Source organism: Felis catus, chromosome A3 (genome assembly GCF_018350175.1).
Source record: "Felis catus isolate Fca126 chromosome A3, F.catus_Fca126_mat1.0, whole genome shotgun sequence".
NCBI lineage: Eukaryota > Metazoa > Chordata > Mammalia > Carnivora > Felidae > Felis > Felis catus.
The window spans coordinates 43,646,256-43,668,325 of NC_058370.1; the positions used below are offsets into that span (position 1 = coordinate 43,646,256).

Below are 22,070 nucleotides of genomic sequence, written 5' to 3' on the forward strand. Positions count from 1 at the left end.
AGTCAGATGCTTAACCAACTGAGCCAGCCAGGTGCCCCAGACTTTTACTGGGAAGTACCAAAATGCCAGCATTTGTATATAGATCATTTTCCCCAGAGAATTTCCTCTAGTTTCCTACCTGCAGGTAGACACCTGGCTGTAGGAATTCTGGGAGCTGGATGGGGGAGGGGCTTAGGGTATTTGGTTAGAATATATATTTCCATGTAGTCCAGTGCTCTGTCCTCTGGCTGCTACCATGAGTATCCCCAAGCAGAAACCCCAACTCTCCTGAATAAAGGACAGGGATATTACTGGCTCTGAAGTGGTGGTGGGCACCTCGGGGTCCAGCTGCTTATACAGACCCATGCATCCTTCTGTTTTCAGCCCTCCCTCTCCACCTCTACCTCCAGTGTTCTGCTGCCCCCAGTTACTGAGATCTTTCCAGTTTCTGTGAGGCTAAATATCTGGCTTCTTATCAGTGTTGTCTTTGCAGGTCCTGGCAAAGATTCTTTGCTTGATAAAACTTAAGTTGGGCTCCTGAAACTTCTCCAAGGCCCCTCTGTGCATTTCCTTGTTAAATCCTGCTCTAGCAAGAACCCTGCTAAGTCATTTTAACTAGAACTCTCCACACTTAATACCTGATCACCTTGATATCTGATCAGGTTCCTCATCCTCCACCATCCGTCTGGTGATGCCTGAACAGCCTAGCCTGTCTTCAGCAAGGATCCCGTTAGGTCAGCTTAACCAACCAGAACCTCCTTGTTGCTGATGTTTCCTTCTGGTAATTTCCCATCCACTGACTCCCACTCTGCTCCTTGACTGGAAATTCCCAATTGCCCATGCTGTATTCAGAGTTGAGCCCCCTCTCTCTCCCTGCCCTGAATAAAGTCTGCCTTACTGTATTTTAACAAGGGTAATTGAATATTTTTTTCTTTAACAGCGCTAAGGATTCTGGTTCTTCCCCTCCATTATGTGGCTCCTAGTTTCATCAAAGTGGAAATTTGTGTTTACCCATGAGAAGATTTTTAGTGTCAGCTCTACTCAAAAAATTTAAAAGCTTTCATAGATAGATGATAGATATATCTGCTTACATTTTCTTCTTGTTTAAAACACTTCAACCCCAACTGCTTGTGCTAAGACCATGTTCTTCCTCCACAACACTTCTCTTTTTTACATTTTTTATGTCTTTATTTTATTTTGAGAGAGAGACAGAGTGTGAGTCGGGGGAGGGGCAGAGAGAGAGGGAGACAGAATCCGAAGCAGGCGCCAGGCTCTGCGCTGTCAGCACAGAGCCCGACGCAGGGCTTGAACTCAGACTGTGAGATCATGACCTGAGCCGAAGTTGGGCGCTTAACAGACTGAGCCACCCAGGCACCCCACAACACTTCTAACCAACTAGTAAAACAGAACAAATTGTGGCTCCAAACAGCTTGGAGCCACAGTGATTCCTACAGTTTAGCCAAATTGTGGCCTAAATAGACCTTTGTGCACTAATCTAACAACTAAATATAATTTATAATGTTTCTCTGGGAAGAAGTTTTAAGAATTCCAAACATCCATGTTGCAAATGCAACTTAAATGTACGTTCAGAAGTTGGGAACTGCCTGTTGGAGAAAAGTTTGCAGGTTTGGAAACCAGCTTCCTTAAATTCAGAGGTCTGGCAGTATTGACTGAGTAACTTTTCTTTTTTTAAAAGATAGGCTTTATAGAAAGTGGGGGTTGCTTTTTGCTGCTAGTAACCGTGGCCTGACCACAACAGCTTACATTCGTAAGGGTTTGTTCTCATAGGAGCATCCAGCAGTAGGCTGTCCAGGGCTGGTAGAAGGGATTCATGGAGTCATCTGGGGCCCAGGATCCTTCTGTCCTTCTGATTCTCCATTCATAGAAAGTGGTTTCCATCCTCTCATTCACAGGATGGCTGCTGAAGACTCCACACTCCCGGACAGGAGGGAATGGAGCGCTGCAAAGGGACATGGTAGCTGCCTGCCGTCTCTTACCTGAGCATTCCTTGAGTCCCACATGACAACTTCCGCTTACATCTCATTGGCCACCCTGAGCTGATGGGAGTTGGCGGTGCACTTGTGTAACTGGGCATATTGCTCTTCTGTTGCTAAGGTAGAAAGGGAGAACAGATTTGGGGTGACAACTTGGCAATCTGCCTTGGAGTCCCCGAGGAGGCCTTTCATCTGTGTCCTTTATAAGCGTGTAACCTAGCTGTGCAGAAGAGTCGAGAGAGCAGTCCTACATGGCTATCCTTAAAGAGACCGGCCAGCCAGGTAGGTCCTCGGCTGGCATCCAGGAACTTGGATTTCCTCCGAGTTTCTACCATTCTCTAACTGATAAGACTGGTTCCCTGTTGCTACACTGTGCGAACAATGTGATTCTTTGCGGAATACCTTCCTTTCCATTTGAGAATCTGGGAATTTGGTGCATGCTAGACAGAAGTGTGGTGTCTAAATGGGGTGTCTTTTGATCGGATGGGTGCCCCCAAATGTGGGACGACGATCATGTGGAAGTCGGTGATGCTCGAGGTGAAAGAGTTCACCTGAGGCAGAACAAAGGGGATAGAAGTTAACTGAACACACCGCCAGGGAGTGGCGGGCTGGATAGCAGAGGAGAGGCTGTCTGCAATGAGGCAGTTGGGTTAGAGCTGTTTTTAAAGGGAGAAGAAGAGGAGATACGGCGATGTATGGAATTCTCCCTTTTCTGGTAACTGCCTACTTGTAAGTAGTCCACTGGTCATTTAGGGTCTGTGGATATTTTGAGGTGGGTCACCTGAAGGGCCTGTCTGTATTCAGCCAGGTGGTCGCTGTGGGCCCTTTCCACATTCCATTGCTCAAGCCTGTTTTCCTAAAAGCAGCCTCTACAAGAAGGTACCTACGTCAACAGTCCCCAGTCAAAACTGTGGGCACGGAGTCTCTAACGAGCTTCCTGGTAAACACTTTGGAAATGTCACATGATGCCAGAGGAATCCAGCACCGGAAAACTGTACCGGAAGAAGAGTCTGGAAGCCTGGGCCTGGTTCCCTCTGGACTTTGCCCCACGTGCCTTTTTCCTTTGCAGATTTTGCTTTGTATCTTTTCACTGTAAGTCGTCATAGCCATGAGTATGACTATCTGCTGAGTCCTGGGAGTCCTGTTAGGGAATCACCAAACCTGGGGGTGGTCCTGGGGACCCTGCGCACACTACCCATGCAAAGTCCATCTAGATACGGAAGGATGGCTATTCTAAAATTGAGGATTGTCAAAATACACTTTTCAAGGGGCACCTGGCTGGCTTATACAGTAGACCCCACAACTCTTGATTTTGGGGTTGTGAGTTCAAGCCCTACATTGGGCTTAGAGATTACTTAAAAATAAAATCATATATATATATATGTGTGTGTGTGTGTGTGTGTGTGTGTGTGTGTATACATATATATATATATATACTTTTCAAAAAGTTAAAAACATGAATCTAATATAAAACCAGATGAGCAAATATCAAAGACTTGTTCAACTACTCAATGAAAAAAACAGTAGGATGATAAAGCTAGTTCAAGGAGCATAGGGGAACAGGGATAATTTAGGCATTGGAGAAAAATGTTAGAATAAGGTTTCTGGTTAATATTCTACAGGGTGGTAAATACCTATATTTAGGGGTTTTGTTTGTTTCCTAGACAGGAATCACTTTTATCCTCATTGGTCAAAAATCTACAAGTTGATGTGTAACCTTTTAATCATAGGTAAATGATGGGTCAAACAAAGGTACATTCCCCTAGATAATTAAGGAACTTTTGAGTGGGCCTGTAAAAAATCTTTGAGTGGAACCTAATTCCAATTGTGTGTCGAGGGGGGAGGTTCCCCACACCAAAGCAATTCTTGGACACTAGCTGTGGGTCCTACAGTTCAACTCCACTCTGACACTATTTACCCAGAGAGAGCATCAGATCCCACAGATCAAGGGCTCCATCCTGCAAGACTGTCACTTCCCCCCCAGATGCCAGTCACAGCCCAAGTCCTTCTCACGTGTGCTTCTGCCTGTGGCAGTACACTTCCAACTCTCTCTTTGGACTTCAGACACTAGTCTCAAGTCCAGGTTATTACCTATATTTTGACCCACCGGCTATATATAGATCAGAGATTCCCATGACCCCCTCCTTGGGTTCCATTAATGTGCTAGAGCAGCTCACAGAAACTCAGGGAAACATTTTACTGACTAGGTGAGTGGCTTAGTATGAAGGGAAGTAACTCAGGGAATGTACATTTATTCCAATCAACCATCTAATGTTTAAAAAATTTTTTTTAACGTTTATTTATTTTTGAGACAGAGAGAGACAGAGCATGAACGGGGGAGGGGCAGAGAGAGAGGGAGACACAGAATCGGAAGCAGGCTCCAGGCTCTGAGCCATCAGCCCAGAGCCCGACGCGGGGCTCGAACTCACGGACCGCGAGATCGTGACCTGAGCTGAAGTCGGACGCTTAACCGACTGAGCCACCCAGGCGCCCCAACCATCTAATGTTTTAGATGGAAGCACAGGGCCAGGTGTGGGGAAAGGGAGCAGAGCTTCCATGTTCTCTCCAAGCACATGTCTCTCCAATATCCATGCATTTACCAATGTGGAAGCTTTCCAAACCCCATCCTTTTAGGGTTTTATGGAGGCTTCATTACATAGGCATGACTGATTAAATCCTGGGCCATTGTCAATGGAACAATATCTCCAGCCCCTTTACTCTCCCCAGAGGTTGGGGGTGAGACTAAAAGTTCTAACCCTGTAATCACATGATTGGATCTCCTGACAACCAGGCCTCATCTTTAGGTGGAGTCCAAAAATCACCTCATTAATGTAACAAAAGACACATTTATCACTGTCATCACTTAGGAAATTCCAAGGATTTTAGGAGCTCTGTACCAGGAATAAAAGAAGACCAAATATATATTTCTTATTATAAATTACAATATCACAGATTATTAAACACATTAAAAGCACTTGCTAGGGGCACCTGGGTGGCTCAGTCGAGTGACTTCGGCTCAGGTCATGATCTCACCGTTCATGAGTTGGACCCTGCGTTGGGCTCTCTGCTGACAGCTCAGAGCCTGGAGCCCACTTTGGAATCTCTGTCTCCCTCTCTCTCTGCTCCTTCCCTGCTCGCACTCTGTCTCCTTCTCTCTTGAAAATAAATAAACATTAAAAAAAATTTTTTTTAAAGTACCTGCTACCTTCTTTTCGCCTGATACTCCAAGTTTAGGATAATTTTTCTTTACAGCATCCTGACAGCACTCAGTCATTAGCAGTGTCAGGACTCAGGGGCTCAGTTTCCAGCCCTGCCTGGTAATTGCTGCCTCACCAAACACCACAGGTGAGTTGAGGGTCACATCCAAGGTAAGGAAGTAATTTGAGAGGATTTTGTGGAAGGGATCAGATAGGCAGGGCTGGGGCGCCTGGGTGGCGCAGTCAGTTAAGCGTCCGGCTTCAGCCAGGTCACGATCTCATGGTCCGTGAGTTCAAGCCCCGCGTCAGGCTCTGGGCTGATGGCTCAGAGCCTGGAGCCTGTTTCCGATTCTGTGTCTCCCTCTCTCTCTGCCCCTCCCCCGTTCATGCTCTCTCTCTCTCTCTCTCTCTCTGTCCCAAAAATAAATAAACGTTGAAAAAAAAATTAAAAAAAAAAAAAAGATAGGCAGGGCTGAGATGTAAGGGAGATGATTCATTTTCAGAAATACCAAATAAAAGCTATGCTGTCTAATTAATAATAGGTTTACAACCTATTGGAAATATGTACAACACCCCCCGCCCATGGAGTCCCAAACCTTTAGACACTTCACTTCCAGGTTCTTCTTCCCGTCTCCCTTTTGTGGGCTTATTTTTGTTGGCTTTGCAATGAGCATGCGCCAAAGAACAAAGGGAGGAGGAACTGAAAGTCCCTACATCACCTCAGGGAATGTACATTTGTTCCAGTCGGACTACTTTTTGCCTTACATGCGCATAAGCAACATCTGGGTAAGGCTGTAACCTCTGTAGTACTCAGCCAATAAGGAACCAGGGGAGGGACTTGCATGCTAGGAGATAAATTGTCTGTTGTAACTGCTCGGAGTGTGCCTGTCCATCAGACACCTGCTCTTACAAGAATGTTGATTAAAGCCTCACTTCACCATGCTCTGAGTCTCCGTGTCTCTCCTTTGATTGGGTTGATGGGCTTATTTCTAACGGTCTTTCTGGTGATAGCGTATCAGAGGGCTATCTTGCCATGTTTATGTATTTTTTCTGTCACAGATTCAGCCTATGTCAAAATGAACATGAGACTCTCCTGACCTTTGTCTATTTTCAGAGAAGAAAATCATACCCAATTGTGTACTGATGGAACCAGAAATATATCTAAGTGGCAGAAGTCAAAGAAGCAACAGTTAAGGTTCTCCTAAGCCATCGAGATCCACCTACTGGGGCTGAAAAATAAGCTTTTGGGGGGGACACTGCACTCCAGAGTGCTCTAGCATGCAGAGTGTTGGGCTTTAAACACTCAGGGGAGCTCTGCTTTACCCTGAATTAGACTTTTATTCAAACTTTTTTTTTTTTTTTTTTTTTTTTTTTTTGAGAGAGAGAGAACGCAAGATGCGGAGAGAGGCAGAGGAACACAGAGAATCTTAAGCACTGAATTAGAGTTTTTAAGATGAATTACATGATCTATCATCATTTCCAAAACGACAGATTTGGCCCAGACAGATATGATGGATATATGTAATTGTAAAAATATGCTTAGGTTATTTGCTTCAAGATCATTTTTTGAGATCTCCTGTATTATGTTTACTCTTCACCACAATCCAGATAAGATATTATCCTCACTTTACAGATAAGAAGACTGAGGCCAAATGAGGTTAAACCATATTCCCTAAGGTCACACAGAAAGGCGTAGAGCTGGGACAGAAAGCAAGGGTTTTCTGGCACCAAAGCTTAAGCTTTTCACATCATACCAACCTCCTCTCATAAAGCAGAGAGGGAGCTATTGACTGTATGCTTTGAAAAGAAACACTGAAAACTTCTTATTTTTCTAGAATCCAAATGCCAGAAAGTTCAAGTTACCGGAATGTTTTATGCTGTTGTGAGAGCCAGATCACAAATGAAAAACTACCCAGGGTTCTAAATTTATTTTTTTTAATGTTTATTTGTTTTTGAGAGAGAGACGCACACACAGAGTGCAAGTGGGGGAGGAGCAGAAAGAGGGGGAGACACAGAATCTGAGCAGGCTCCAGGCTCTGAGCTGTCAGCACAGAGCCTGATGTGGGGCTTGAACCCACGAACCGTGAGATCATGACCTAAGCCGAAAGTCAGATGCTTAACTGACTCAATCAACCAGGTGCCCCTTCCCTCCCCCATCAGGGTTCTATTAGAAACGGAAGTTCAGGAGCACCCAGGTGGCTCATTCAGCTAAGTGACTCTTGATCTCAGCTCAGGTCTTGATCTCAGGGTCATGAGTTTGAGCCCAGCATTGAGCCCTATGTTGGGTGTGAAGCCTACTTGAAAAAAAAGTTCAGTGAATTTAAGATAATTAAAAATTTGACCACATATTCTATCCATTGGCTATATTACATGTTATCTAATAGAATGGTGGTTGATGATTTGGGACATAGCAGCATCCTGTATCATCAGAGAAAGGATGAAGGTGCAAAGGGAATTTTTAGTATTACATGTATTTCTAGTGCTAAAATATGTCATATCCAGATATTACTATACACAAAAAATATCTCCCATAGCACAACTAACTCAGAAGCAGAAGCTGTCTAGTTCATTTTTCACTTATTCTTTCTTCATTTGTTCATTCACCTATTCAGGTCATGTCCATAGAGTACCTACCATAGTCACCACCCTGGAGGGAATATAAAAGTAATTATTCTATGCACAACTTACAGGTTCTGGGATGAACAGTTACTTCTTTGTCTCCAATTTATATCAGGTTAATAACATCTTCCATTTAAAATGGCTGGAAATGGAGAGTTCATTAACACAATGTCTTCAGAAAAGTACTCCTATTTGGAATTTGTGGCAGAGACTGTTGACTTTTTCTTCCACAGGAGTATTTGTCAAAGTCTATTGCCTCTTTGAAAGGAAAGTGGGGCCACATCAGTAAGAGGGTGTGAGTGAGCGATGAGCCATTTCCTGGGCATGGGCTCCTCTTCCTGAGGCCCCTCCCACTGGAGGAGGAGCAGGAAGGTGGGCCTGAGCCATCTGACTAGACCATTCGGATAAAGACAACTCCTAAAGAATGGTAGAACAACAAAACAAGGGATGCCTAGCTGGCTCAGTTGGTAGCATGTGCAAATCTCAGGGTTGTGAGCTTGAGCCCCACGTTGGGTGTAGAGATTACTTAACAAGAAAAAAAATTTTTTAATATGAAATTTATTGTCAAATTGGTTTCCATACAACACCCAGTGCTCATCCCAACAGGTGCCCTCCTCAATGCCCACCCCCCACCCCCCATCAACCCTCACTTTATTTTCAGTTTTTAAGAGTCTCTTATGGTTTGGCTCCCTCCCTCCCCTTTTTTTTCCTTCCCTTCCCCTCCCCCCATGGTCTTCTGTTAAGTTTCTCAGGATCCACATAAGAGTGAAAACATATGGTATCTGTCTTTCTCTGTGTGACTTATTTCACTTAGCATAACACTCTCCAGTTCCATCCACGTTGCTACAAAAGGCCATATTTCATTCTTTCTCATTGCCACATAGTATTCCATTGTATATATAAGCCACATTTTCTTTATCCATTCCTCAGTTGATGGACATTTAGGCTCTTTCCATAATTTGGCTATTGTTGAAAGTGCTGCTATAAACATTGGGGTACAAGTGCCCCTATGCATCAGCACTCCTGTATCTCTTGGGTAAATTCCTAGCAGTGCTATTGCTGGGTCATAGGGTAGATGTATTTTTAATTTTTTGAGGCACCTCCACACTGTTTTCCAGAGCAGCTGCACCAGTTTGCATTCCCACCAAAAGTGCAAGAGGGTTCCCGTTTCTCCATATCCTCTCCAGCATCTATAGTCTCCTGATTTGTTCATTTTAGCCACTCTGATTGGCATGAGGTGGTATCTCAGTGTGGTTTTGATTTGTATTTCCCTGATGAGGAGTGTCATTGAGCAACTTTTCATGTGCCTGTTGGCCATTTGGATGTCTTCTTTAGAGAAGTGTCTATGTCTTCTGCCCATTTCTTCACTGGATTATTTGTTTTTCAGGGAGAGAGAGAATCTTAAGCAGACTCCATGCCCAGAATGACTGTGAGATTATGACCTGAGCTGATATCAAGAGTTGGGTGCTTAACCAACTGAGCCACCCAGGTGCCCCTTATTAGTGTTGTTTGTAAATGTTATAGAAATCAATATTTAACAATTTTTCTTAGTTGTAATTTCTAATATAGTAAATCTCCTTGGATATAAGCTAGATAAGCAAAAGCTGTTTGGGGTGTTCCATAGTTTTTAGTAATCTAAAGGGGTCTTGACATGGTTGTGCCTGGCTGGCTCAGTCGGTAGAACATGTGACTCTTGGAGTCATTGGGGGCAGAGTTTCTTAAAAAAAAATTAAAAATATGGGGCACCTGTGTGGCTCAGTTGGTTGCTTAATTGATTCAGCTCTGATAGTTTGTAAGTTTGAGCCCTCAGCTGAGAGCCCTCTTCGGATCCTTTGTCCAGCCCCCTCCAACGCACTGGTTCTCCAGTTAATCTTTGTCAGTTTAATTGTCAGACCCAGCTAGAGACCCTAGGAGTGAGAAAAACTTAAAATCTGAAATTTGTTTACATTAAATCAGCAGAGCTTAAACATTTTACCTCAAGACCCCTTTCAAGTTTAAAAAAAAATTTTAAGTTTATTTATTTTGAAAGAGAAAAGTACAAATAGTTATTTAAATTTTACATGACAGAGTGGCCTTCATAAGAAAACGAAGACCCGGAGAAACATACCTGTGTATTCTTATGCTATTTATTTTTTATTATTTTATTAAACATTTTTTAAAGATGTTTATTTTTTTTGAGAGAGAGAGACAGAGTCTGAGCAGGGGAGGGGCAGAGAGAGAGGGAGACACAGAATCCAAAGTAGGCTCCAGGCTCTGAGGTGTCAGCACAGAGGCCAACGAATGCTCTTCAAGCACAGGGCTGGAATCCATGAACGGTGAGATCATGACCTGAGCCAAAGTCAGATGCCCAACCGACTGAGGCACCCAGGCACCCCTTTTACGCTATTTTTGATGGAGAGTGGACATCATGGAGGAATATGACAAGCCAAGGAGTATGAGGTAAGCATAGTAAACTGGAGGAAACTTTGAAAGGCCTGTTTGTTCTTGCCAGCCCTTTGTCTTTGGAGATAAGAGTGCACCTCTCACCCATGGGTTTATGGCCTGTTTCAGGATAGAAGGGTGGGGGGAAGGTCAGAGTGACTTTCCTGCTTCTGCCTCTTTCTCAAGCTCCATTAAAGTATTCAATATGCCAACATGCCTTATTTTGGGATAGCCTGTTCTTAATACCCAGTAATACTAGAAGGCACACGGAAAGGGGCTTTATTTTTATCAGTGATAATAATTTGTTAGGGTAATACTTGTAGTCCTTTGCGGCTTTCAAATCATTTTTACACAGTCTATTTTATTTAAATCTCCTCTAACAACCCTGGATGGGGGAGCTGCCAAGTATTAGTATTAGAGAAACGAGAATTACAGGATCATGTATCTCCGCACTACCATGGCATGGTTAAGTCGAATGAATACTTACATACTGTAGTTAAATGGCTATTTTAGGCAGCAGATCCTGTTCTGTCTGGTTTCTGAGAAGCACTGAGGCGGGAAAACAAGAGAAAAGGAATTTGGGAACATCTGGACGGAAGGGTGGAAGGAGGAACACGGGATTAGGATTCAGGACAAAGCTGGGATTTAGGGATGATTGGCTCTTAGGTCGGAGATGTGAGAAACATCCGGTGCAGAAACTGCGGTGGGCACAACTGAGTCTGGGTAGGGGGTGACAGCTGGGCGCGGGTTTCTGGGTCCCAGGGTCCGAGCTGGGCCCACCTGTGGCCTGGGCGGGACTGAGGGAGGGGCGGGGCCTATCACCAGGTGGGCGTGACCTATGCAGGCGAGGCCAACCTGTAGGTGGGCGTGGCCGACGTAGGAGGGCCGCCGCCAACCGGGTCTGACTGGGCCGTCCGGCGCGCTTCCTGGTGTCACCCCCAGAGGGCGCCGGCCACTGAGCCGCCCGCAGAGTCGCGAGGCCGGAAGGAGCGCGGCGCCGCCCCACTCGCCCCAACCGCCGCCATGAAAGCCGTGGTGCAGCGCGTCACCCGGGCCAGCGTCACAGGTCAGTCGGGCGGGGCCGGGGCCGGGCCCGGGAGGAGCCACCCCTGACCCCGCTCCCGGCTGTCCCCGGCCGCCCCCGCGAGGGTTCCCCCGCGCCGTCCCCGGGGCCCTTCCAGCCGCCAACGGCCCTGGCGAGCTCGGCCCCCGCAGCCCCAAGTCCCCGGGCCGGCTCCGGGCGTCGCCGCGGCTGCAGAGCCGTCCACGTGCCCGGCGGGCCCCGGCGCGGCCCTGGCTGCAGGGCTCCGTTTTGGGTTCACGCTAAACGCGCCTTATTATTACCGTTTTTTGTTTGTTTTTTGTTTTTGTTTTGTTTGTTTGTTTGTTTTGGTCCTGACTACCGGGTGGCAGAATCTCTGAGCATCCCCGCGGCCCGTTCTTCGGTGGAATGTTGCACAAACAACACGTAGGCAGCATTTCCGGAGCAAGGACCCCCTCCCCCTCCCCTTTATAATGTTCTATTTTAAATTTCCTATTTTTGCCCTTTGTCTAAATGTCCCAATGTTTATGGAGCTTGACTGCCAATAAAATGCACAGATATGAAGAGTTGTTCTTACGGTTGAGTTGTGACAGTTATGTACACGTGACCAGCGCCCCATAAGACAGAATGTTCCCTGCGTGAGGACACCTCTCACTCGCCTAACCCTGCAGGGATGGGGTCAGAATCTAAAGAATCTTGGATGAAATGTTTCTCTTTGCCACCAGTTTCTTGTGGACGAAGCCACCCGACCATTAGTCATGGCTGGATCTACTGTAGTCTAGTTTGAACATCAGGGGTGCAGATGATTAATGTATATAAGGCAGTCGTTTTAAAAACAAACCCAGTTAAAAAGATGTTAAAAAAATTAATGACTAATTTTAGATTGTCTTCTAGACTTCGGTTTGTTTTGTTTTGTTTTTGCAGAATTATAGTATTGTCTCAGTCCAAGTATTTCCAGATAGACTTTTCTTCCAGCCGAGTCTACACCAAGTACATGTTCTTATGCCCATAAAAGTATAAATCTAAAAAAAACGAAGCAACAGAATCCCGTAAAGAAACAACCAAACCCAGGAAAACCATATATTTACATCAGAGGGTCTACTTTTCAACCCTGCCTAGTGATTTCTAAGTTGTTCTGTTAACTCGTTTTGGATATGGTCCTGAAATAGCAAGGAACAGAATAGCATTGGGATTTATGGGATTTTAAAACGAAGGTTTTTTGGTATTTCAGTTAATATTTAAATTCACGGAAACTGGGAAAATTAGTAGATGAGAAGATTTTTTGCCTCTTTGAGCAAAATTTTACTCCATATGGTCATCTCTCCATATGGTCATCACCAATGAGTGAAGTTTGGAGAATTTTAATCTTCTCTTAACTTGAACTCTTCATTCTGCTGATCTGGAATATTGAAAACATGTGTTTTGTGAGATTTGCTAAATTGTTTGATTTTAATTTACAATTTAAATTGTATGCTCTTGTTAAAAACCAACAAACCTGCCTGTTAAACAAGTTAAGGGTATTAAAAAAAGATACAGGTATTAATTGTGGGAAGGTTTTGAATAAAGTGGAATTCTTTCTCAGTGCTGGAGGGACCTTCAAGGTAGGCAGGCCTTCTAGTTCAATTGTAATGGAAAGACATTTTCTGATTCCTTTAGAATGTGACTGGCTTCACTGAAATGTGGTTGTACATGAATGGCATTTTATTTCAGGGGTTCTAAAATGTCACTTCTGATTTTATGGTTGGGAGAGACTACAGTGTTGGGATTCATATTTTATTATATGGCAGGCTCACTTAATGAGATTGGTCAAGCACATTTTGATGCCTTAGCATGGTTATTGTGATAATCTAATTTTAAAAGCTTTATTATGGAACACTTCAAATGTATTTGTTTGGTTACACAGGCAGCAAAGTGTGGTAACCATGTCCCATTCCTCAGCTTCAGCAGCTAAAATTTGAATAGAATCATGTTGGGAAGAGGTTCTAAAGTGCGTTTGAATGAATGAGTTAATTTGAGAGCTTGTGAATTCTTCTCAAAGAAGTGGTCAGAGGTGATGCCAGTATACATGGGAAATTGACCAAAGATCTCAGGTCTTTTCTAGTCCTGTGATCTGTTGTCTAAAATGGCGATTCTCAAGTTTTTTTCCCTTGAAAATCCATTTGCCTATAATAAAAGATCCTTTTGAACCTTCTGGTTCTTCTACTTGTCGCTGGAGGTGGGGAGCAAAACTACTCTAGCATAAGAGAGCAGCTAACTGTGTCATATACAGGCTTTGGGGCATAATTTGTTTCTTATTAAAACAATAATACATTATAAAAATGTTGAAATTCCTCAGATAGTGATTTGAATCACTTTAAATACTGATTCTGCTTTTGAGAATCTATTCTAAGAAGAGAATCCTAATTATAGGAAAAGATTTAGAGGAATGAATAGCAGAGCATGGAGCATTCTTAGAGGGCAGTGAAACTACTCTATGATAATGTAAGGTGGATACATGTCATTATATATTTGTCCAACAAATCTATAGAATATCACATCAAGAGTGAACCCTAATGTAAACTATGGACTTTGAATGATAATGTTGTGCCAGTGCAGGTTCATCAATTGTAAGGAATGTTCCCCTTCCGTGGGGGATGTTGACAATGGGGAAGCTATGCATTGTGGGGCAGTGAGTATAGGGGAATCTGTATACCTTTGCTCAATTTTGTTGTGAACCTAAAACTGCTTTAAATTGTAAAATGTAAAGTCTAGTATTCAAAGATTTTCACCACAGTGTTATTTATTGAAGTGAGAATTTTGAAACAAGCCATATATCCAGCCAAATGAGATGGTTAGTTGGTCCATTGGATGGAATGCAACTGTTCGACTTGATGGGATGCAACTATTAAAAGATGTTTAGGAAAATCTTATAACGTGAAAAAATCCTTATGCAATGTTAAGAGAAAAGGTGGAACACAAAAATTTATGTATGTTATTGCAGTAATTGAAAACAAATATAAAGTAAAACATATGAATAGAGAAAATATCAAAGGGAAATTATTGAAATATTGAAGCGCTTGTCTTTGGGTGTTCTTTTGTCCTTCCTGTTTCTTATATTTTCCAAATTTTCTATATTGTGTATGCATTAGTTTAATGGTGGATATAACTCAATAACCATTCTTTTTAAGCTTTTAAAACATACTATGGGGAAAATTTGAAAAATATTTTGATATTGTAAGAAAATAATACTGATTTATTTAAAGCACAAATAAAGCTTGATTGTGTTCTAAAGCAACAAGCCAGCCACCCCAGTTGTTTACTGCTTATTTCAGGTAGATTATTCCTGTTTCAGCTTCTGAGTCATTGGCTCAAAGGACAGTAAATCATTCATAGTCCATTGTGAGAAAAGTAGCACAGAAGAAAATTTTTTTTAGCATAAAAAGAAGAGAAATTAAGCTTTACTGATGCTTGGTTTGGAATGGGTTGATGCTGATGCTTCCCTGGGGTCTGCATAGCAGGTGATCCCTTGTCAGGGTGAAGGAAGGGGGGGGGGTTCTCATTCTTTCCTTAACTTGCTGGATATTATAACATGTTACAGTCTATGATGCCTTTTCAGATATATTTATAGATATTATTATCTAGCAGACGCAAACAAGAAAATGGCAGAGTTGACCCTTCTCCCGATTGGAATGTTAGGTTAATAGATGGTAAAATAACAAGATGTCAGTAACATGATGAGATTTGGCAAAAAGTTGGCCAAAAATATGGACAGTTATGAAGATTAACATTTGAAATATGGATTTAGGTTCACTGTAACAATGATGGATCTTAGCCTAAGAACTGAACCAGCACTGAGATATTGCCTAATGGTGGTAGAGCTATGCATTTGACTATAAATACATACACAAATGTTGGGAATATATGTTTAGAGATTTGTTTTTTTGTGGATGAGGTACATGATTGAAAGGGATTTGGAGGTCATTGGCTTAGAATACAAACTTGAGTACTAAACTAGGACATAATAGAAGTTTGCTGGCTTGAAGCTTAACTTTTAAACTATGGTTTTTGTATATATTTATCTTCTTTCAGTAAGTAGAAAAATTCTTTTTCTGACATAAATGTTTATTATTTTGTACTATCTGTATATTATGTACCATATTTGCTAATTCTGAAGAAAAGCAAGCATCTCTTCCAGAGAATTAGTGCAGCTGGGCTGGATTCTCTGGGGAGGAAAACTCTTGTGTTTTTACAGATAGGCAAACTCTGTCATGGAAAGTTTGAGGTATCCTGCCCAAGGTAACAGAAGAAAATGTGGCCCTAGAAGTTAGCTTAATGGTTGTTAACAGCTCGTTCATTCCAGATATAAAATCAGAAAGGACCTAAATCTTGATAGTCTTACTGCATTTATGAAACTCATTTTTCAATACCCACTGACTTTACCAAAGAAGTTCTAAGAAGTATGTGTGATGTTTAAACATTCTTGTGGTTACTTAAAAGTTCATCATGGCACCTGTTTGGTTCTGAGTTTCTTTCTTTTGTTTCCTTTCTAGTTGGAGGAGAGCAAATAAGTGCAATTGGGCGGGGAATCTGTGTGTTGCTGGGTATTTCTCTGGAAGATACACAGAAGGAACTGGAGCACATGTAAGAGGCGGATTTCTAAGTCATTTCTGTTTGAATGGGATATGTACTGGATATATCTGTAGCTCTGTATTTCTACCTGCCTAGCTATCTGAATTATGTATATACATACACTGGGAACTTCCATGATATTTTGTTCTGTGAAGTGAGCCCCTGTTACTTTTTTTGTCTGTCCTGTTCCATGTAATGTGGTTATATCTGTGTTTCAGATGAGGGGACCAAGGAAGAGTAATTTGTCAGATGATACCCACCAAGTCAGCAGCAGAGCTGAACCCAACAGCCTTGGTCCCTATTTGCTGCTATATCCATGAACCATTCTCTTAATGCAAAACGGAACTTGTTTTCTTATGAATGATTTCTGTTTCCAGTTTGAGCAATATGATCTGGGCACCATTTATCCATTTAAAAAATGTCCAGTTGTTCATCGTACACATAGGATCTGGAGCTCTGATAATTCACTGACTTGCCTAAGATCATGAAATGTATTTAGCAAAAAGCCTGAATTCAAATTAGAATCTATGCTACGTGGGGCGCCTGGGTGGCTCAGTCGGTTAAGTGTTTGACTTCGGCTCAGGTCATGATCTCGCCATTGATGGGTTCAAGCCCCATGTCAGGCTCTGTGCTGACAGCTCAGAGCCTGGAGCCTGTTTCGGATTCTGTGTTTCTCTTTCTCTCTGCCCCTCCCCTGCTCATGCTCTGTCTCTCTATCTCTCGAAAATAAATAAACATGAGAAAAAAATTAAAAAAGAAAAAAAAAAAGAATCATCTAGGCTACCTGACTTGGAAGCTGGTGCTCTTTTTACTGAGGTAGAGGAGTTTGTCGTTATGTTCTTTTTCAACAGGTGACACTTTGGGGGTATGGAGTGTGTTGGGGGCTTATGATTCTTCAGGTTTCTCTAACCACTGTTTTCCTGCTTAGGGTCAGAAAGATTTTAAACCTGCGTGTGTTTGAGGATGAGAGTGGGAAACACTGGTCGAAGAGTGTGATGGACAAACAGTATGAGGTGCTGTGCATCAGCCAGTTCACCCTCCAGTGCGTGCTCAAGGGGAACAAGCCTGACTTTCACCTGGCAATGCCCACAGAGCAGGCAGAAAGCTTCTACAACAGCTTCCTGGAGCAGCTGCGCAAGACCTACAGGCCGGAGCTCATCAAAGGTAGGCAGAAGGGTGAGCCGCCCAAGAGGAGAGTCTCTGGCACACTTCTAGGCAGGTCGAAAAGAGAATCTGCGATTATGGCATCTCTTTTTCCAGAAAGTTTGTTGTTTGTGCTTATCACTTAAAACAACGTAGTGGCTGCTGCTACTGCTGTTGTGGTAGGAGTTCTCTGAATGCCACGGATACTGTTTACTCTTTTTCATTCTTTATTTTTTTTAATGTTTATTTATTTATTTTGGGAGAGAGAGAGACTGTGAGTGCCTGCATGTGTGAGGGAGGGGCAGAGAGAGGGAGAGAGAGAATTCCAAGCAGGCTCCTTGCTGTCAGTGCAGAGCCCCATTAGGGACGTGATTCCACGAACCGCAAGATCATGACCTGAGCCAAAATCAAGAGGCAATATTTCACCAGCTGAGTCACCCAGGCACCCCACCCTTTTTCATTCTTCTGTTCACATTTGAAATATTTAGCAACCCAGAAGTGTGTTTGATATAGTGGTGTTTAATTTTGCTTGCTTATGATGTCTGACAGAGAAGACAATGCAGGTACAAATGTGAGTCAAGTGGCATTTTATTTAAAAATTTTTTTAATTACTTATTTTTGAGAGAGAGAGAGAGAGAGAAAGAGCATGAGTGAGGGAGAAGCAGGGAGAGACAGAGACACAGAATCTGAAGCAGACTCCAGACTCTGAGCTGTCAGCATAGAGCCCCGTGCGGGGCTCAAATCCATGAACTGTGAGATCATGACCTGAGCCAAAGTCAGACGATTAACTAACTGAGCCACCCAGGCGCCCTATAGCCATGTGTCATTTTAAATTTCTAGTAGCCATATTAAAAGAAAGTAAAAAGAAACAAGTGAAATTAATTTTATTTAGTTTTATTTACTTATTTATTTAAAAGTTTATTTACTTATTTTGAGAGAGAGAGAGAGAGAGAGAAAGAACATGAGCAGGGAAGGGGCAGAGAGAGAAGAGAATCCTAAGCAGGCTCCACACTTGTCAGCATAGAGTCCAATGTGGGACTTGAAATTATGAACCGGGAGATCATGACCTGAGCTGATGTCAAGAGTCAGATGCTTAACTGACTGAACCACCCAGGCGTCCCTGAAATTAATTTTAAAAGTATATTTTATTTAACTCAGTATATCCAAAATAGTATGATTTCACCTTTTAATCAATATAAAAAGTTATTGAGATAATTTTCATTCTTTTTTTTGTGCTAAAGTCATCTAAATCTGGTGTGTAGTTTATACATATAGCCCATCTAAATTTGGACCAGCCACATTTCAAATACCCAATAGCTGTGTGTGTGTAATGGCTATCATATTGGATAGTGAAGGTTTAGGTCTTTACTTAACTGTTTATTGAAGGAATGCCAACCTAGTTTGAGATTTAGTCTAGAAAATGCCTTGCTCTAGTGGTCTTGGTTTATGGGAGAATTATGAATCTGAAATTATGTGTCTTTTTAAAAAGGGGACCATTCATTTCTAGTCTGTTTTCAGGTTTCTGGAGGGCAGATTGCATTTAATACCATCATGTTTTGTCTTTTTCTTCAGTTATTAGAATGTTTAGCCTCCTTTGGTAATACATCTCAGTGTGAGACTTTCCTAAGAATGTCTCAATATCTAATTACAATTTCTTTTGCTGCCATCACACCCTTTTATAGACATCTAAGAGTTGTTAACAGTTAACTCTGTGGTATCTCCTATACTTTGACTTTCTCTGGAAGAAACAAACCCTGATCCCTTATTTATTGTATCTGTTTTCAGCCATAAGTAAGAAAAGTTACTGCCTAATTTTGAAGCTCTGTAGCAAAGCCCCACATTGAGGATTATCAGCTCATCAGATTACTTACGTTTAGAAGAGTGATATTCCTATTCCTCTTTGGCATTTCCTTTTATTTCTCCTCTTACTTGTGTAAGGTGTCTCTTTGCCATGATCAGGACATCCCTGCCTTAAATCCCACTCTTTACTTGGGTCCTGGTTGAACGGAATGTATTTGCCTCTTCTGGAAATAATCCAAGTTTAGAGCTCCATTCACAAGTCTGGTCATGGATGTCTCCAGTGTTTTCTCCCACCCTGTGTCAACGGGGTTCCTTCTGCATGGCCTTGCTGCAGACATATTTCTTCCCAAAATTCAGTAGTTAAGTCAAGTCTTCTGAATAATTATTTTTCTTTGCTGAGCTGGGGATTAAATGCTGTCATCATTGTCTCCTCTGATTGGTATTTGTAGAATCATCCCATTGCTGAGTAATCTCAGACAAATTTTGGAACACCCTGAAGTCCCTTGAAAGGACGAGCACAAGGAATACCATAAGAGTGTAAGTGAAGGCATTTTAGGTGGTGGAACACTGGTGCTTGTTAAGGAATGCCCAAGTGAAAACAAATGAGCATTCACCTGAGTCCTTAAAGAGGAGTGTTTTGTGTAGTATTAGGTGTTTTGTTTTCCTGTTACTTTTTAAATAAAGTTTACTTATTTATTTTGAGAGAGACAGAGAGCACATGCGTGCTGCATGAGTCGGAGAAGGGCAGAAAGACAGGGAGAGAGAGAATCCAAAGCAGGCTCTGCACTGTCAGCATGGAGCTGATGTGGGGCTCGAACTCATGAACTGTGAGATATGACCTTGAGCTGAAATCAAGAGTTGGGTACTTAACCAACTGAGCCACCCAGGCACCCATGTGCCTTTTACTTTTTGAAATGATGTGTATTTTGTCCAGGTAATTCTGTGAAGTGCCTGAAGCAGTGTACTGTTAACAATATAATTTTATAATGGGTCACAGTTTAAGTTTGTGGGGATATGATATATCTGATCGTTTTGATGAAAAATTGATGTGATTTATACAAAAAGTTTTAATCAATTTATTTCCAAGTCCTTCGGGCTTTCAGAAACAACTACAGTGATATCAGTAGGGTCTCTCTTGTTCTTTCAGCTTTTTATCTCTTTTGTGGTCTTTGATGGAACAAGACGCAGAGAGCATGTTGTACACACTTGCTATGTTTTGGTTAATTTTGAGTTTTTGGCTTCCAGCTCCAGTATGGAAAGCCCCCCCCCCCCCCCGAGCTGAAGGGATGTTGGAACACAAACAAATTGCTAATGAATACGTTTTATTTCTTTTTTTTCTTTTAAAGTTTATTTTATTTAAAATAAAGAGAGCACAAGTGGGGGAGGGGAGAGAGAGAGGTGAGACACAGCATCTGAAGCAGGCTCCAGGCTGAGCTATCAGTGCAGAGCCTGATGTGGGGCTCAAACCCACAAACCGTGAGATCATGACCTGAGCTGAAGTCGGATGCTTATCCGACTAAGCCACCCAGGAGCCCCTATATTTTCTTTATTTTAGGATTCTCAGGGCCACTTCAGCAATTTTAAGACTTAAAGTAGTTTAATTTGTTTTTTGGAAAAAAATAAAATTTTTTTCTAGTTTTACTGAGATACAATTGACATATGTTAGTTTTAGCATTAGTTTTAGTTGTACCACACGATGATTTGATATGTGGGTATATTGTGAAATGATCACTAATGTTAGTTCAGTTAATGTTCATCATCTCACATAGTTACAGTTTTACTTTTCTTGTGATAAGAGCTTTTTTTTTTTTTTTTTTTAACTTTATTTATTTGGGTTACCTGGGTGGCTCAGTCAGTTAAGTGTCGCATTTAATTTCCCCTCAGGTCATGATCTAATGGTTTGTGAGATCGAGCCCTATGTTGGGGTCTGCATTGACTGTGTGGAACCTGCTTGGGATATTCATTCATTCATTCATTCATTCTCTCTCTCTCTCTCTTTCTCTCTCTCTCTCTCCCCCTTTCTCTCTCTTCCCCCCTCCCCCCCCCCCCGCTTGCACACATGCGTGCATGCTCTCTCTCAAAAATAAGTAATTCAACCAGAACAAAGTTTATTTATTTATTTTTGAGGGGGGTGGTGGGAGCATCAGTAGGAGAAGGAGAGAGAATCGCAAGCAGGCTCAGTACTGTCAGTACAGAGCCCAACTTGGGATTTGAACTCATGAACTGTGAGATCATGACCTGAGCCAAGATCAAGAGTGGGATGCTTAACCAGCCACCCAGGCACCCCTGTGATGAGAACTTTTAAGATCTACTCTCCTAGCAACTTTCAAATATGTGATACAGTATTGTTAACTTTGGTCATTATGCCATATCTTATATCCCAGAATTTATTTATCTTACAATTGGAAGTTTGAACCTTTTCACCAGCTTCATCCATTTTACCCACCCTCCACCCCCTGCCTCTGGCAACCACCAATCTGTTCTCTGTATCCATGAGCTTGGTTTTTTAGACTCTGTGTATAAGTGAGATTGTATAGTATTTGTCTTTTTCTGTCTGATTGAAAGCCCTTAATGTCCATCCATGTTCTTGTAAATGGCAGGATTTCCTTCTTTTCTTATGGCTGAATAGTATTCTATTGTGTATATATATCACATCCTTTTTTAAAATGGCTTTGTTATTATTATTCTTAATTTTTTTTTTTTTTTCAGAGAGAGCATACGAGCAGGGGAGGGGCAGAGGGAGAGAGAGAATCTAGAGCAGGCTCCACGCTCAGCATGGAGCCTGATGCAGGGCTCGATCCCACGACCCTGGGATCATGACCAGGGTCAGAGGCTCAACCAACTGAGCCACCCAGGCCCCCCACCCCCACCCCCCTCCCCAGACCACATCTTTTTTATGCTTTCATCTATCAGTAGACACTTAGGTTGCTTTCATGTGTTGGCTGTTGATTTAGTTAGATTTAGCATTTATTTTCACTCCCTTCCTCTTCATTGATTGAACTTTATTTTAAATTTTATTGTTTCTCTTACTTTTTAAGGATCGAATAGAGGGAAGATTGTCCCTCCCACCCAGTGCTCACACCCAGTGCTCATGTGCTTTCAGGCATTTCCTCACCAGCCACAACTCTTCCACTTGGACCCCCGCCCACTTGGACCCCCGCCAGTCTTAAATGAAACAGGGTTTATTGCTATATGACTGAAGAATGCAGAGGTATGATGAGTTCAGGTTCAGCTTGCACTGCATTCCTTCTGTTATTGCTGTAACTG

General features: G+C 42.4%; 1 protein-coding gene and 1 long non-coding RNA gene across 5 annotated transcripts in view; one reads left to right on the top strand and one right to left on the bottom strand.

Annotated features, from left to right (window-relative positions):
• Window positions 1–11,056, bottom strand: part of LOC123384382 — a 33,835-nt gene extending 22,779 nt beyond the window's left edge. The window contains exons 1-2 of the long non-coding RNA XR_006595405.1: window positions 10,698–11,056; window positions 1,977–2,089 (exon numbers count right to left, since the gene is read on the bottom strand). This is a non-coding gene — a long non-coding RNA (uncharacterized LOC123384382). The remainder of the gene's footprint in view (window positions 1–1,976; window positions 2,090–10,697) is intronic.
• A 46-nt stretch (window positions 11,057–11,102) lies between these two features.
• The window catches only part of DTD1 (D-aminoacyl-tRNA deacylase 1), a 207,543-nt gene continuing 196,575 nt past the window's right edge, over window positions 11,103–22,070 (top strand). For 2 of the 4 annotated variants that reach the window (XM_023251499.2, XR_002741067.2), the window contains exons 1-3: window positions 11,115–11,276; window positions 15,782–15,872; window positions 16,789–17,024. In XM_023251499.2, coding sequence (XP_023107267.1) covers window positions 11,234–11,276; window positions 15,782–15,872; window positions 16,789–17,024 — 370 coding nt within the window. In that variant the 5' untranslated portion in view covers window positions 11,115–11,233. Of the gene's footprint in view, window positions 11,277–15,781; window positions 15,873–16,788; window positions 17,025–22,070 lie in introns of all 4 variants that reach the window. The other 2 variants (XM_023251500.2, XM_023251498.2) reach the window with 2 other exon arrangements.